This window comes from Rhyacophila brunnea, unplaced genomic scaffold (genome assembly GCF_057557595.1).
Source record: "Rhyacophila brunnea isolate RB1 unplaced genomic scaffold, BYU_Rbru_1.0 scaffold_16, whole genome shotgun sequence".
In the NCBI taxonomy this organism is placed as follows: Eukaryota; Metazoa; Arthropoda; class Insecta; order Trichoptera; family Rhyacophilidae; genus Rhyacophila; species Rhyacophila brunnea.
The window spans coordinates 8,913,452-8,931,419 of record NW_028232816.1 but is presented as its reverse complement, the minus strand read 5'-3'; the positions used below and the strand labels follow the sequence as shown (position 1 = coordinate 8,931,419).

At 31.2% G+C, this 17,968-nt stretch overlaps 1 protein-coding gene across 1 annotated transcript; it reads left to right on the top strand.

Annotated features, from left to right (window-relative positions):
- Nucleotides 1-5,745: 5,745 nt before the first annotated feature.
- LOC147074319 (uncharacterized) lies at nt 5,746-16,170 on the top strand. Its single transcript, XM_085943467.1, has 3 exons — nt 5,746-5,825; nt 13,658-13,875; nt 14,849-16,170. The coding sequence occupies exons 2-3, from the start codon at nt 13,658-13,660 to the stop codon at nt 14,961-14,963; spliced, it is 333 nt and encodes a 110-aa protein (XP_085799593.1). The 5' UTR covers nt 5,746-5,825; the 3' UTR covers nt 14,964-16,170.
- The last annotated feature ends 1,798 nt before the right edge of the window (nt 16,171-17,968 follow it).

Genomic DNA, 17,968 nt, shown 5'->3' with positions numbered 1-17,968 from the left:
CAGATTCCCAAGAGTGGAAGCACACTATGTTCGCAAAAGTTGCCAGAGGCAGTATTTAGATACAAATTTGAGTATTAAAAAAATGTACGGATTGTATAAAGAATATTGCACAGGGAAAAGTTTAACTCCAGTAAGTTTAACATTGTACAGCTGTTTTTTTCTGCAGAAACTTTAATTTGTCTTTTTTTAGACCAAAAAAAGATTTGTGCCCGACTTGTACAAATTACGCTAAGTGTGCGGATGAATCCAAAAAAGCTATAGTTGAAGAAGACTATCAAGAGCATCAAAGGCGGAAAGAAGACTGTAATGCAGCGAAAGCAGCTCACAAAGAGAGAGCCAAATCAGATCCATCATTCATAATGGCTACATTCGACTTTCAAAGTGTCCTACAAATTCCAAAGTCCAAAGTTTCGCAATTTTACTATTCAAGAAAAATATGCGTCTACAATTTGACTGTTTATGATGGAGCTATAGGTAAAGCTGGTTGCTATTGTTGGAATGAAATTCATGGAAAAAAGGGCAGCTCTGAAATCGGCTCTGCTTTGATAAAATGGATGGAAAATCTTTCAGATGAGGTCAAAAAAATGTCACTGTTTTCTGATACGTGTGGTGGCCAGAACCGCAACAAAAATATTGCTGCTCTATTTTTGTTCACAGTAATCAAACATCCTAACATCCATACCATTGAACACATTTTTTTAGAATCTGGCCATTCCTTTATGGAATGTGACAGCATGCATTCTGCGATAGAGCGGGAAAGTAAGAACAAGTCCGTCTATGGAATGAGTGGTTGGATGGAAATATTAACAAATGCGAGAGGAAGAACCAGCGATCGACAGCCGTATCTTGTTGAAGAGATGAAGTTCGACGACATGATGGATTTGCAATGGTTGTCAAATCAGATAATAAATCGATTGAAGGATGAAAATGGTGAGACCATAAAATGGTTGAAGATTAAGTGTATGAGATTCGATCGAAAACTACCGGGTATTATCCAGTTTAGATATGGCCACCAGAATGAATATAAGAATTTACAAGTATCTGGACATGGCAACTTTGAAGTACCACCAGCCATAAAAAAGTTATATAATAAAATATTGACCATAAGTGTGAAAAAAAAGACCTCTGGAAACTTTGCACTTCAAAAAATATTCCAGAGGAATACCACGGCTGGTATGCACAACTACCAGTGTTCAGAAATGGTCCTCAGAATGATATTCCGATGAATGAAAACGAATCAGAAGAAGAATAATTATTGTTAATGTGAATGAGGTCTATATCATCATCATCATCATTAGCCTGAATCTATCCACTGCTGGATGAAGGCCTCTTCAAGCTGCTTTCACTTCTCTCGGTCCTGTGCATTGCGTTGCCACGTACTTCCGCCAAACTTCATCGTTATTTTTTCATCAATCCAGCGGCCTCTAGGTCTACCTTGCGGACGTTTTCCCGTTTTTCGGACGAGGTCTATGTATAAGACGTATATTATGTAAATGGACAAGATTATTTCAGTTAAATACAGTATATTATTCTTTTCTGATGTGTTTTATTGATATGATCATTCAAGATAAAAGCTCACCATTTGAACAATGTCATACATTGAATGTGTATGGAAAAAACTAACCAAGTACGAAAAACAGTTTTTCTAGATTTTTTTCTAAGGAAGGTTACATGTTTTAAATGTAATGTACATAAACACAAAAATAATCAATCAAACGAAAAAAACCGTTTTCTTCTATGTATTTTCGTTTTCTAATGAGAGCAATTTAAAATTTTTCAAAAAGCTTAAAAGTCGATTATCTCAGGATTTTACTTTTGTTGGTTGGTGAGTTCTTCCTTGAGGGCGACGATATTATGTTCATCTATTAATATCACAGTTGGTAACATCCATTTTTACTTTCTTTTTTTTTATTCAGATTTTTTCACATTGACTGCTGACTAGATAATTACTTTTTAATTATCACATTTAAATAGCATGCTAATTATATCGAATGGTCACCTTAATCGTTACGCACTGGGCGCATCCTTAGCGTCCAATGTAAATGTAAATTTTCATCCATAAATATCAAATCCAGCCCTGTTTGTTAGTTAAATTAGGAGGTTGATTGAAACATAACTTAAGCGTCAATGACATTGAGCTACTTTACGAGCTGCTTGTTGGCGAATTTACAATCTGCCTGTTAAGTTGTCCAACAAGCTAACGAGCAGATTGTAAACAATCTACCGAGAAAACTTGAAAGCCAGTCAACTTTACACTCTACACGCTGGCGTGTGGGCCTACTGCGTCTGCTCAGTAGAGCGTAGTAGCGACCTCTCGGTAAAAAAACGAGCTCCGTTCTGTCAAGTCGCTAGCTTGTTGGCTTCTCAGCGAATGGAAAGTTTTGTGTGTCATTATCACAATCGCAGTAGCTTAATTGCCCGCTTTTAAATTCGCCAACAAACAGTTTGTAAAGTAGCTCAATGTCATTGACGCATTAGGTATATACAGCCGCAATTTTTATAATATGTTACCACTAACTTTGAACATGATTATTAATAATTAATGACGTAAAAACATATTTCGCTCGGAACTAATAACCTTATAATATTATAATAAATTTTATTTTTTATTAAATTTCAGCAAGATTTGACAATTAACATTCTACTTAATTAAAGTGAATAGATTTTAGTGCTACAGTTACGAAAATTAATCATTATTCTGCTTGAGGGTAAAGGCTATAAAATATATCTAAAAAACAAATAAAATATATGTTTCACTCTTGAGCGGAGCATATGAGTGTCCACAGAGAAGAGGTCATAATAGACACCAGATTTTTGTTAGCAATTCGCCAGACCCATTGTGAAGCACTCACACACATGGATTCCCTTTACCATCCGCCACGTATTGACACTATGTCTAGCGTATACAGTGGTATAACTTTTCAAGAACCTGGAAGTGAATGACGTGCACCAGAGTGTACAGTATTTTTAGTGTAAATATTCTTAATTTTTTAGTTAAGCCTTTACGAGGCTATTAAAGGCAAATGCAATAAACTCCCATGTAGTCCCACTCGGTTTTATCAGTATAACAATGTGTGGTACGTCATTGTCACGTCTGGTGATGGTTTCCAATCCTGGCATTCTAAAGAATTAAAATTTATATCATGCTCCTGTCAATAACCTACGTGGTCGCAGCTATGGATCAGAACTGTTTCATCGTGTCAAGCCTATCAGGTACCATTAGCGAGGGGTGTAAGACTAGTAAATGCGCTCCCCAAAGGCACATACATTTTTAGTCATATACTTGTAAGTATTTAGTTTTTGCAATTTTATTTTACTGTATAAAATTGTTTAATATGTTTTAATATTTTTTCTTCTTCTCTCTTATGAGGCTAATATTTTGTTATAATGTAAATCTCATGTTGTGAACGTCCTGAATTTTGATTTGTTATGTCCACAATATTTTTTTTTTAATAAACAATTAAATTATTGTGGACGCAAACCATTAAATTATCGATTTTTTGTTTGTTTGAAAATGTGGCAGCATTCTAATTTCAAATACGTATTTTATTTCCAATAAATCTCTCAATCGAAACAATAAGTATTTGCAATTTACTTAGGCTGCTACTAATATAATTTTTAATGTCCTAGAATGGAGATAAAAATAAAAAAATGTCATAATTAATTATTAACATTTTTAGTTATTGTTTTATATGACGAGGATTACAGAAATTCTTATATACAATAGCTCTAAACAAGTATCTTGTTAAAACCTGAAGTTTTTTGCTGCACTGTTTGGTCAATAAGAAGGGTATTTTCTAAATGAAAGAAATGATTCACAGTATCTAAGTACACTTCGAACAAGGATAAAACGCAAGTCATTGCGTGTAGGTCACAAAACAATTATTCAGCGTTTACTTTCGCACGATAAAAAATAAAATTATGATACGTCGGTAGGTATCGAGGATATGCTAAATAATTTAGAGGTAAAGTCTAACACCAGAAAATCCCCAGAGAGAGAAACTGACGTTTACAAGAGCGTCTGATATAGGGGCACAAAACTGGTTTCCGGTAAATCAACACATCGGTATTTTTATGCGTAATTTTTAATAGCTGATGTTGAGTTCGAATCAGTTATTTAAATAATCATCCAATGTTTCAATTTAAGCTAATGTAAGATTTTACCGATAACTGTTTATTCCAGTGGAAATATTTAAAAATAAATATACATACATTGTTAAAAATATGAGCGTATTTCTATAAAGACTTTATTTTAGAAATAACGGTACAAGTCGGTTATGGGGAAGCCAGGCGGGAACCGCACTAATTAATTGTCATAGCCGATTTTGGCGAAATTCATGAATTCAAGAATGAAAACCTAACCTAACCTAAACTAACCCAACCTAACAAATAATCTAATATATCGGCTACTTTCAAAATGTGTTTGCCGCTGGCTTCCCCATAACCGACTTGTACCGAAATAACCAATTTTTTTCATATTACAATATCATGTCCGATCCTAAGAAGATCATAATTATTATGGGCCTCGATGTTATGTTTAAGTTGAGATGGTTGCTTGAGTGTGAATGACATAATATGTTCGGGCAGTGATGCATAGAAACACGAGTTGGTATTTTATTGGGTTTAGGGTAATAGAGTTCGGTAACACGGCACTATGAAATACATTATATTAATTCTAGTTTGAGTTGAAAGGTTTAAATCATTATACTTTGAAATTTAGTGCGTGTCGACTACATTATAGGAAGCTTCAATGATAACTGTATCATTTCCGCTGTGTCGTTGTCTATGGTTTATAAATGACCAGCATAATAGCATGACAGTTGTAGGGTTATACAACCTCTACAGGTTTATATTAGTCGATTTTTGTTTATTTTACGAAAATGAAAGTTAGCCACTTGCTCAACGTATTAGGTCCATACTCTGACTCTAAATACACATTGAAAAATAATATTTTTGTAATTTTACAGACTCAGGATTCGAACCTGGGACCCTTGACATTATAAACGGATGGGTTATAGATATACCGTCATAATTTGTTAGGTGTTCGAACTTAGAACTAAGCTCATTACTGTATAAAAAGTAGTGTTAAATGATATCGTAAATATAAGAATGTAGCGCCCTCACTCAGTAGACAACTTATACTGGTGGATCATACATAGCTACTCGAGCATCGTGGGCATACTCGATTAAAATAATTTTGTCTTTAATAGTGTTGTCTTTAGTTATATTATGTAGGTAGGTACTGTAGAAGATTGAAATAACATAAACCATCTTTATCTTTCAAAGTAGCTTATGTGATAAGTTTTTTTTTAAATTATGAGAATATTTTATTAGCAATTCGATTTCAATTTAATTTTGTGCCCGTGTTTTGGGTTTAAAATATAACCTGTGAGGATGGTTTTCGAAGTAGACAATCTACCATTCAACTATGATGGTTTCTAATGGGCATATATTATTACAAAATAGTTAAATAGTAAATATTAGATTTATTATACCGTTATAATATTTAAAAAAAAATCAGGTAAGTAAGTAATTATTAGTAAAGATGGCAGTAAAATAAATTTACCTCTTATTAATTTCAACAGAAAAATTATAGGTATCAAAATACCGGTATTTTAATATTTTTTATCCGGAGTGTTTACAGTCCCTGACGTTGTGTTTTAGGTTTGTTCTCCATGATATATCTGACTGCCTACTTGGCCAGCTAAGTTGACTATATAAGCACAACTCTTGGTAGAATCCCTCACAAACAAAGTGACTTACCAGTCTGATTGGTGTTGGTATTTTTTTGAAAAAAGTTCTCAGAGAGACAATACATATTCGAGGTACGTGAAGCTTTGAATTTTCAAGCTAAGTTTTAATAAAGTTAAACATTTTAACAGTTCATAGTTGTAAAATTTTTTTAACATTGACTATTCAGTGTATACAATAATTTTATTTGAAATAATAAATTTAAAATAAACAATAAAATTCATTAAATTATTTTACAAATTCATATTAATTGTGTAATTTTATCAATGAAAATATTAATATTATTATAGTTTATTTTAATTAATCAAGTTATTTTTAAAATTAATAATTAATTGTAGGTGAAAAAAGTTTAAATATATTTGTGCTGAAGATTTAAATTTAAAATAAATGGTGTGAAAAAATAGTTATTATTTTAAATTATTAAATTATTTAATATTTTAAAGTATTATTTGAGATATAATTTAGTTCGTAGAACTCGGTTTTATAATACTTTAATAATAATAACATTAATTGTCATCATTATTAGCCTTGGTTAATAAACTCTTTGATAAAGGCCTCTCCAAGCGGACCTCATTTTTACTTTTGGAAGTTTTCAACGTCTTGCACAATATGTATTATATTGTGCTAATTATAATATTTTTCACCATTTTTTAAAATTACCTCTTACCTATTTCAGTTATGACACCATTTTCAAACCTACCTCTATCATTGATACAAGTGTTTGTTAACTGTGTGACAACTGAATCAGTTATTGACATAAAAAAGAAATTTCTGATAATATTGTATTTTAAAGTAAAAACCTATTTTAAGGCGAGACAGGTTCTAAACGTAAAAAAATTAAATTTCTAAACGTAGTTATTAATTATTACTTTAAAATATTATACAATCTAGCGGCAGAATACGACGCGTTTAATTTGATAAGTACATTAAAAAAGTGTGTTGTTAATTTAATAGGTACCTACATAATATTATACAAAGATTGAAAATTAAATATTTTTTAATCAAAAAATTGGCTCACAATAAAAAAACCATTATAAAATGTACCTACCTACGTCTATTTTATGGTTACTTCAATCATCACAATGTACCTAGCTTAAATCGAAGATTATATATTTTTTTGAATAGTTTTAACGCATTTTACGATATATTATGTTTATATAATATGTGACCATTCCAAATTCAAAATGCATTATTCTGATAACCGATTTTTGATAGTTCAGTAGAATAACTTGGGTGCCCTCAGACCAGTGGTTCCATCTTTTTCTATGCTGATTATAGTACAAAAGCGTAAAAAATAATAGTATTTCTAAAAAATTATAGTACAGGAACATTTTTCGTCTTGAATCCATTAAAATTATAGTATTTTGGTATATTTGGCATAAAATTATAGGTAATAGTATTGTACTATAATTATAGTACGGTTGGTATCACTGTCTCAGACACTAAATGCATTTTTTCTATCGAATTTTGATAGATTTAAATTTAGGTTTTTGACCAGAATAAATATCAAAGAATTGCCATTTAACAGATACCTATATTATTCCACTTTTATGTAATATTAAAACAATAATTTATAATTTCCACTATACCAATTATATTTTTCATTAACAAATAGCAAATCTCTTATCACATCATATTTGCTATCACACGAGGTAGTTCCGGACAGCTAGTTAGTTAATTTAAAAGGTGTATAAATTGAAATCTCTATTATTTATATCGTAATATTAAGCTTCACTATGGTCATGATCATGGGCCCCACATCGTGAAGCGGGCCCCCCTACCTATCGTTAAGGATAAAGACAGTGTGACGTTTTACAGTAGCGTTTTCCAAATGGTGTACGCGGTAAAATTAATGTGGATATTTAGTGGTTTATTGTATATTTTAACACATTATGGAGATGTCGAGTTAAATTAACAATTAAAAATTGTATCGTACAACCACATAATTTTAAATAATAACACTACTGAAAGAAAACAGCACCGCAGGCGACTTTTTTTTTACTATTAAAGCAAATTTGCGATGTGTGTTTATCTCACTTATCTGGTCGACTCGCCTCGCCAGGCCCCTCCTGAGCTCGGACCCCAGGCTAGAGCCCTATCAGACCCTCCCCTTGTGGGGGCCATGGTCATGATACTAAAGATCGAAGACTTCTAGCGTCTCTAAACGAGCGACAAATGCACCATTAATAATACACCAACACGTGTGGTGGGCTATGCAGTATTAAATCTCACTGTATTTTGTTTATGTATTTCAATTAGTTTTACTAATTTAGCGTGAAGTCAATTGATCGATGTTAACACTCATCATGAGAAGATGTAAACCAATACTCTTCACATAGTAGCAACTGTAGATGATAGTCGTTATAAAGCTATTAATGTTTATGTATAGATGGGGGCAATAATCTTTCCTTACAAGGAGTCATATTCTGAAACAGGATCGTATTCCTTTATTGCGTACAAACACTTAACTCAACCTACAAGGGTCCGTGAACAAGTTATTACAAGAAATGCACTTAACTCACAATATGTACATTGCCAGGAGCTACGTTTACCTCATTAAATTCATTAGCATAGTACCTTAACCCTAGAATAATTGCAGAGATGGTGAACAAACCTCACGTAAAACATTTTTAAAAGTTTATTTACCATTTACGCTTATACGGCCATGTGTTTAATTATTAATTAACTAGATGTGTAAATAATCTAGCCATTGTATTGATATAAAAAATAAAATACTTAATAAATAATACCCCGTTTAGACTGCATGAATTTACTGTTGACAGTTAGAAAATGTATGGGTAAACATGTATTATCATTGCAGTTGGCATGCATGAATCCAAAAAGTTTGGAAGCTTTTGAATTTTCATGCGACAGTAGGATTTTTTCGACATGCGCCTGCGCAGTACAACGATAGTGGCGAATCTGCCGGCAAAAAAACGAACTACGAACGAATTTTAACTACCTGTCAAATAGTACAAAATAGTACCTACCAAGAAATTACAACATCGCGTCTCGCTCACTCTTAAAGAATGAATTGGAGAGATAGTCAGCACTTTATGTCTAAACAGTTATTGTCACGATAGTTTAAAATACGCACAATTGCTGCCAGTAAATTCATACACGTGTACATGCGCTATAATTTTGATTTTAAATACATACTAAAACGAACATACTTGTCCATTCTAGAATATGGGGGAGTATTATTTGTTCCACAATCAAGCCATTCTTCTTATTGTCGCATTGCGGCAGGCTACAAAACACACAAATAAAATGCACGATGCCTGTTATGCAGTAGTTATTCAAAAGATTGTCAATTTAATTTTTGATTCTATTATTATAATAATGGTTTATGTAACTCCACAAGAATTTGGGAGATTTTAGTATATTCGGTTGTATTATTGACAACATTAGGTAATTAAATATAATAATTTCGTCTCTGTTCTGGCAGAACACACTAACTGGAGAAAACTAGTTTTGAGTAATTTGACTTTGAAGTTGTTAAAATGTTTGAAATGGTCTATCATGTGAGTTTATTAAGTAATCGTAAAAAGGATGACTTTAAAATAAAGACTGTTTATATATTAAGAAGGTTTCCAGACGGTAAAGTTTGAAATAAGGAACATTTTGGTATAACTAACTCAATGTGTCATTTTTTCGAATTAGTGTCTTCTGCCTGAACAGTGACGATTTATTTTATGAACATTTGAAAATCACTGGTCGAATCCTGTAAACATGTAATAATAATAATATTATGGTTTAACTATTCAAATTGATAATTTTCTGTTTAATTTAATGAAACATCGTTGAAAAAATTGTCGATGTTTTAAAAAAATGATTTATATTAAAACTAAAACACGTATAAATTGTTAATATTTATTAGGACAATTAATGATAGGAGGAATCTATATCTACCAATGTGATTATTAACTCTTGTCTTTCGTGTTAACACCCGTGTTATAAGATATATTCGGACATTTGTTTGTTGAACATTATCTTCATTATATTCATTTCTTTTTGGTAGTGCCTAAAACAGTAAATAAGGGAAAACATATAGGCAAAATTTTATCGCAAGGTATCGTACTATTTTAATAATTATGACGTTGTTATATTTTTTGTAATTAATCGTGTAATTGTTATTGTATCATCCGATAGTAGTATTCTATCATATTTGTTATTGCATCCATCGATTTTGAGGATTGTGACTCAATTTAATACCCTCGTAAATAATATCTCCAACAATCGCTGATGATATAGGACATCCCTCTTTCATATTGACCCTAGATATTTCTTCCAAAGCCTTTCCATAATAATATCGTTATCCCTTCTGGCGATGTAACAAAAAGCTGCAGAACTCGCTACAGATATGATATTTTATAATATTGTTTCTTTTACTAAAGACACATTTTGTCCTTTTTAGCTTCCACTGAAAACAGATTCCTTTATTTTTTGCGTTAAAAAATTATTAAGAAGAATACTAGTAATTAACATCCACCTTGTACGAAAGAGCAAGGACATGGTATGGTTATTAATAATTCTAAAAAAAAATAACTAGCCCAATTTAAGAGTAGGTGTTTACTTTATTAAGTATATAAATTATAGTCAATATTTGTTTAAAAATAATAATGTGATTAAATAAACGATTCAATATCTAGAGACAAATAACATGAACAAATTTATTACTTTATGATTTAGTCACATTTTCACCTTTCTTCATTATATAAAACTGAATTTTAATAACTTGTTTTTGATAATAAATACGAAACTGTCAAAATTGAGTAATTTTTATCGAATGATTTGTCCTGACGATGTAAAAATCAATATCGTATTTATAATAATGTTGTCAGTGGAGAAAAAACCAAAAAATACGCTAATTAATAATAACTGATACCTAAGTAGGTATATACTGTAGTTTTATTTTTGTGCGTGTGTTATAATTAAATAATTCTACTGGACCAATATCGATTGCTTGCATAGACTACATATTATTATTATGGTTAATATTGTTGCTAGGTAACAAACAATATAGTTGTGTTTCGTGTTGATATCTCAAAAGGTTTCGAAGTTAAATTAAAATTTCTCGATCAAAACGCATTTTCGGCAATTCGTAAATTCGAGTAGGTAAAGTAGTCAGATATCAGTGGTGGTGTGACGAGGCAGGAAGAGGATAGGACCAGGAGAAGAGAGGATGGAACGTCACTGGCTTACATTGAACTCGCCATTAATATAGAAATATCGTAATAGCAATAACTAGACATTTCACTGTCAGAGATACAGACTGTAGCGCATTTAACCACCAATGTATAGCCAGTCGCCAATAATGGATATGAAAGCCCTTAGAAGGCTTCAAATCATGAATGGCGTACTCGAGACTCTGATTAACAATCCTGCATGTCCCGCATAAAGAAATGCTTGGCATTTCTACATATTTTCATACGTGCAATTTCTATTGAAATGTTACTTCAAAATAAATATTAGCTGAGAAAAATGGTAGGTACAGTCTGAAATTCTGAAGTGACACTTAGTAATCATTAAAAACCCAAAACTATAAAAAAAATTTCAAACAAAATCATGTTCATATAGGGTTGTGCGTGGTAATTATTCCAAATGTGCCCATTTAATCTGTGGCACGTCCAGTGGGAACCAAGTATTGTCAGCATAATCCGCAAGTCGGTCTCAAAAATATTATTCAATTATTCTTATTTCACAGGCCGTCAGCGGTATCAATTATCGCTTACACGTTAATTTACTTTACCTCAATTAATATATATTATGTTTAATTTGCATTTATCACGCAGTCAGTCAATACTTGATAAAATTGGTTTACCGATATTCAGTGTTAGCATTATTCAATTTTGATGACTTCAAAAAATAGCCTATCATGATAGAATGAAAATATCACTCTGTATCACAGCGCCTCGGGCTGAATAACTCTATCCGCTTATATACTGTATTATGTATAACTGTCATTCCTGTCTTTATGTAACTGTACTTTACTAAATAAACTCACAATCGCAATCTAGATAACAACCTGTCTTCATAGTTAGCACTTCACATCGCTTATCAGACATCCTCAATAATTAGCCTCACAAACACATCCAATCCCAAAGTGGTGACCGCGATGTTGACTGTATCATGTAGACATTCTTTTGAGTTTCAGTTGCAGGAAGCTATTTAGCAATGGTATATGATAATAAAAATTTCCTTCTCAATTATCTGACCTCTGTCCAATAATATAAAACACCCGAAGAAGAATACGATTTAATTAACAATAGAGGCATCACAAAAATATTAAAAAAAAAATGAAACAACGGTCGTAAAATCAAATTAAAATTTCCATACAATAAAACAATTATCCAATTATCCGGTATGACCATCGGAAATAGTTAATCAAATTGGTATCTGTCTACTTAGCAAATTAATGGGAATTTTTTGAACAATAGCAATTGTTATGGAATCGATATTTTTTTATTGGCGAATAACAATTGTTGCAATAATAATAAAATTATTAATTAAGAAAAAAATGCAATTATGTGACTTTGGATATCTGTCGATTTGTGTGGCAAACGGTAGTATAAATGAAATTACCTGCTTTACATACTTACGTTATTATTTATATGAAAATTAGAATCGATACTTAGAATTAGGTGCTTTAAAAAATGTGTAACGATGTCTGTTTTACCATTATGTTTATTAGCAGTTAATAATTGTGAAATTTATTCAGACATTTTAAAAAAAATCGAATAATTCCTCCTCTAGACAGAACCTAAATAATGTAACAGTGACTATGGAAAAAAAGTCAACTAAATCTTATATCTCAGTCATTTTGAGTTGCTGATTCATTTGTATTTAATTCTCACATTATTATCATCTGTATTATAATTTTATATTCACTCACATATATATTTTAATAAATTAATATTTCTGACTGAGATACGCTCTAAAGAGTCGTTATTTTAACTTTATTTTTTACTTTTTATATAAGCTCTGCTATTTTGATACACGAAACATGTTCGACTTGTACTAATTCAAATCATTTACATTACAATAAAGCTGCTGGTAAATGAATAGACCGCTGCTGTTAATGTAAATAGGTGCATGTATTTTGTATTATATTCATTATTTTGAATATTTAAATAAATAATTTCAAAATTCAGTACGTATTATGTCATACATACATAATAACGAAACGTCAAAAAAGGCTACCAAAGACAGCGGTTACAAAAATAAGATTTTATAGCATCCACTTTTCAATGCACTGATGTAGTGAATAATATTATTTTTTCTATGAATACCAATTTAATCGCACGTAAAACTTTGAGGAATACCTAACCATAAAGTATTGTTATGCAAAAATACTTAAGCCTAGATGGCTAAAATTATTAAACATGGAACATGCTTTGCCTACTGATTCTCTTAATGCTGGTTGTCTAAATTCGAAAGAAAATTTATTTGTCAAAGTAACCGAATCCAAAGGATTCAAAAAATTTTAATTTTCTGAAAATTATGTAATTATTACAATAATAAAACTAAGGAAGTAATAATAACAGACGAACAAAACGTCGCACAAAATGTAGACTACTGAACGTAAAATGAAAATAATTAGCGGGCGGGCTGCGCGTCTTTAGTTATTCTACGTCTATTTTTCGTAACATTTTGCGTCGGAGATCATGAGTAAAACATGTTCCATGTTAAAAATGTAATACTCTTTCTAGTTGTAGTCCAAATCCTTTGGTTTTTTCCACTGTCCGTAATGCGGTGGATGTGAGGTCAAGATGTAATTAGTACATTTTTAAAGTTGTTCCAAATGACGTAATTTCTTAACACGATTAACTATACTGACGTTCTGGATTGGTTAGTTAAATCTATTGATCAAACTAATGTTTTTCCTATTTTTTTTTATCTCCAGATGAAGCTGAGTCTATTCCTGGTTTTGGTAGTGGCGGCGATGGCATATGGAGTACCAGTTCCCGAGACGAATGCTGTGGAGCCAGAGGCACCCGCAAAAGATGCCCAAGACCTTGAGAGTGCCCCTGAAAATGACTTAAAGACTGACGAAACGATTTGGGGAGGATTCTACAAGCCAATATATTATTCAGGATGGAATTCAGGATATTACAGGCCTAGGTAATTTTTATGATGTAATAATAAATTGAGGAGCCGAGTATTAAATGAGTAAATGTTATATATTAGTAAAATACTCGTAATAATTAGATGCTGTTTTTACGTCAACAAGTATGGCCATGGTAGTCAAATGTGTAATGCATTGGCTTTTTATCCGGGGCTCTGGATTTGATTCTCGGTGAGGTCACAATGTATTTACGTGTGCTATATTGTGGTTGTTTCACTGCTAAAAGGCTATACTAGAGTATCACTACTAATACACGATACTTGATTAAGTGTTAAAATGAAATAATAATCTTCCAATGTTAGTAAATTTTAGAATAAATACCCAATTATAAAGAAAATTGAAAATTGTTATGTATTATTTAAAAATGCATATTTACTCAACATAGTTAGTTACCTATGCACTTGGGTCGTTTTTGTCCTCAGTTCCTCAATTATTATCAAATTTAATTTTATAGTTGAATTTAAATTTCAAAGCGCATTAGGTACAATAATATTTTTTTTCCGACCATGTCCGATCCTAATAGGATCATATGGGCCTCCACAGAGTAGAGGTTTGTATTAACAGATTTTGTTTTTACGAGAAATGGATGTCAGCCACTTGCTCAAACTATTAGGTCCATACCCTGACTCACACACAAATTGAAAAATAGTATGTGTACTTGCCAGACCCAGGATTCGAACCTGGGACCCACGGCATGATAGTCCAACGCTTAAGCCGCGCGGCCACCGTGGGAATTATAAATTTAGAAAATATAAATACAAAATAATTATGTCATTTACTGAGAAAAAGTTACAGAAAAAATATTAAAAACCTATCAAATAATTTCAAAAATATTGGAGGTTTCTTGTATTTTAAAAGTTAAAATATTTGAGTTAGTGTGTTATTCCACGATGTACATATAACTAATTTTGGTCTCATATTTGTTATTGAAAAATGCAGTTTCTTAAACCGTTTTTGTCGCATTTTCAGGTACTACAGAAGGAATTGGGGTGGATATGGAAACTGGGGTGGATATGGACACGGAAACGGATGGAATGATGGCTGGAATGATGGCTGGAGCCACAGTTACGGATATTGGGGTTAAATACTAATAATACAAATATTTCACTGATACAGTGGACTTACGACCAATATTGTGTTCATCAACACCTCGTTCTATCTCTGTCTTAAATAATCTTTCATTATCTACAGAGTGCCTACCTTATTACAATATTAATGATTTGACTTAATTACGATTCAATTTCCGTATTACATAATGGTGTCATTTTATTTTTCTACCATTATTATGTATTTTTTTCATTTCAAGTTACTATGCACGAGTATAAGTTTTACGCTGAGTGAGTGTACCATACGCCAGCATTTGACATTTATCATTCAATACTTTTTATACTGTGATGAGCTTAGTTCTAAATTTGAACACCAGGCGATTTATGATAGTAGATTTACAGAAGCAAAACCAACACAGTTCAAAACTATCGAAAGTTAGTTTTCGGCTGTTTTAGGTAGTTATTTTTCTGTATATTATGATTAATTTATAATATTATATGCAAATATAACTTTAACTACCTATATGGAAGTGTTATTTAAAAATAATCTTAGCTGAAAATACCACAAAATCATTGAGTAGATTTTAAGCTCCACAACTTGCATACAAAACCTATAATTTGAATTATTAAAATAATGAATACTGTAAAAAGATGACAAATGTCAAGTGGAAAATGTGATATATAATACTCTACCATAATGACCTTATGCTTTGATTCTAATAAATTATTAGGTAAATATTTAGTGGTATTTTAATAACTGACTGGATTAATGCTGCTAAATTGAATGACCCCCTCATTAATATTATTTTGTTTCAATAAGATAGAACGTTTTGGTAGTAAGCCCATGAAACAGTTTGATGGGATTGGATGGAGATAATAAGCTTTATTAAGTATCTAAAAAATAAATTATATATCAAATATAAAAAATATTTTGGAACCACAAAAAAAAATTAAAAAATTGACGCACATTGAAATGAATTAATTTTAAACACGTATTGCTAAATCAACGAGTAGTATTATTATGTGTGTTTACAATTATACAATTCTTCAATTTGATTGTTATATTTTTTTTATAAAATTCAAAGGTGTGAAAGAAAATGGCTTCTAAAGCCGAAATCAATAGTTTTTTTAATGTTTAATATGTAAAACAAATGCACACATGTAATAAATAATATAATTATAATGCACCGTCTGAATGTAATATTTATTGTCTTTCTATTTTTATAATAAACTGTACAAAATGTATAATTGTCTTTGATTCTACATCGTTACTACAACCGAATATGGGCCAAGCTTGATTACCCCCAGAAAACGTCTTCAATCCCCGGTGACGTCCCTTGGCAAAGTACCGCTCCTAATCAGACTTATAATACCATCCCCTTTTATCTTTAGTTTTAAATTATCTGCAAATTCGTTAGGTACCAACTGACCTATTATATCAGTTATTTTTGGCCATCTTACGCAGACAAATATAGCAAAAATCATTAAACTAACAGATACATTAATAGAGCATTTCCATAAAACCTACTGTCAAACAGCGGTGGTTTTTGGTACGCGGAAGTCTGTGATACTGGCAAGTTTTGGAGGCACCCTTGTGATTTTTTTCATGTGCTATAAACAAACAATACGATAATAGTTATTTTGTCAAGTTTTTTTTTGTCTGATTCATGGAAAAAGACTACCGCTCTCAAAGTAGTAATATTTGAATCCATCCCTTCGTTTGCCGCTCTTTATAATGTGCCGCCCTTATGGAATGTATAACATGCCTACTCCTAATAGGACGTCACTGTCAATACCCATTGTATATCGTAAACCTTCTACATAGTCAAACGATCTCAATGTAAATATCCCGTCCCCTCTATACCCATTAGGTTTGTTAAAGTCGAGCATTATGGGTAGCCGGCAACTAGCACAGGCACTTAAGGGGGGACATGCTCGTCGAAGGTCAAAATTGAGTTTTTATTGTATTTTCAAACCATGATCCTGGACACTCCTTAAACGTTGTAGATAATCTATTTATATAATTTTGAAGCCTTATTATCCTTTATAGTTATTGTGAACATTTGATGACTGCATAAAGTATTTTTGTTACATAAAATAGTATTCTTTTAAACCTCTCGCTCTAATGTTTTAGAATATAGTCATATTTCGGTACATAACTGTGCAGTGGTGTTAAGATTTTTTACATTTATTAATTTTTAAACGCATTTATAAAACCATTAGTATAATTTATTACGAGATAATTTTTGTAAAATATTCACGATAAAAAATTATATTGATAATCTCTGTGATCCCAAATTTGACAAGAATTAGGCATTTTATTATTCAAAAAATCGGCAAGATTAACACATTTGAAGATAATTCTAAAGATATTTATTATAAAGCAATCATTATTCATAAGATGTTTATCACACTTGAATGGTCAAAGACATAACTTATAATAAATATCTTTAGAATCATCTTCAAATGTGTTAATCTTGCCGATTTTTTGAACAATAAAATGCCTAATTCTTGTCAAATTTGGGATCACAGAGATTATCAATATAATTTTTTATCGTGAATATTTTACAAAAATTATCTCGTAATAAATTATGCTAATGGTTTTATAAATGCGTTTAAAAATTAATAAATGTAAAAAATTTTAACACCACTGCACAGTTATGTACCGAAATATGACTATATTCTAAAACATTAGAGCGAGAGGTTTAAAAGAATACTATTTTATGTGACAATAATACTTTATGCAGTCATCAAATGTTTATAATAACTATAAAGGATAATAAGGCTTCAAAATTAAATAAATAGATTATCTACAACGTTTAAGGAGTGTCCAGGATCATGGTTTGAAAATACAATAAAAATTCAATTTTGACCTTCGACGAGCATGTCCCCCCTTAAGGAAAAAAATACAAGATAAAAAGAACTTTTTATATACCTACCACGTTTTTAAATTTTCTTTTGAATATTTAAATTTTCTGTATTAATAAAAACTTTTTATTGTAAGTACTTGATAGAAATAGGTACTGAATAAATATTATAGAAT

What these genes read in the sequence shown, in the direction of transcription:
- LOC147074319 (XM_085943467.1), top strand. Translation starts at nt 13,658, where the DNA reads ATGAAGCTGAGTCTATTCCTGGTTTTGGTAGTGGCGGCGATGGCATAT. An exon ending in TCAGGATATTACAGGCCTAG is followed by an intron (nt 13,876 to 14,848) that starts GTAATTTTTATG and finishes TCGCATTTTCAG; the next exon opens with GTACTACAGAAGGAATTGGG.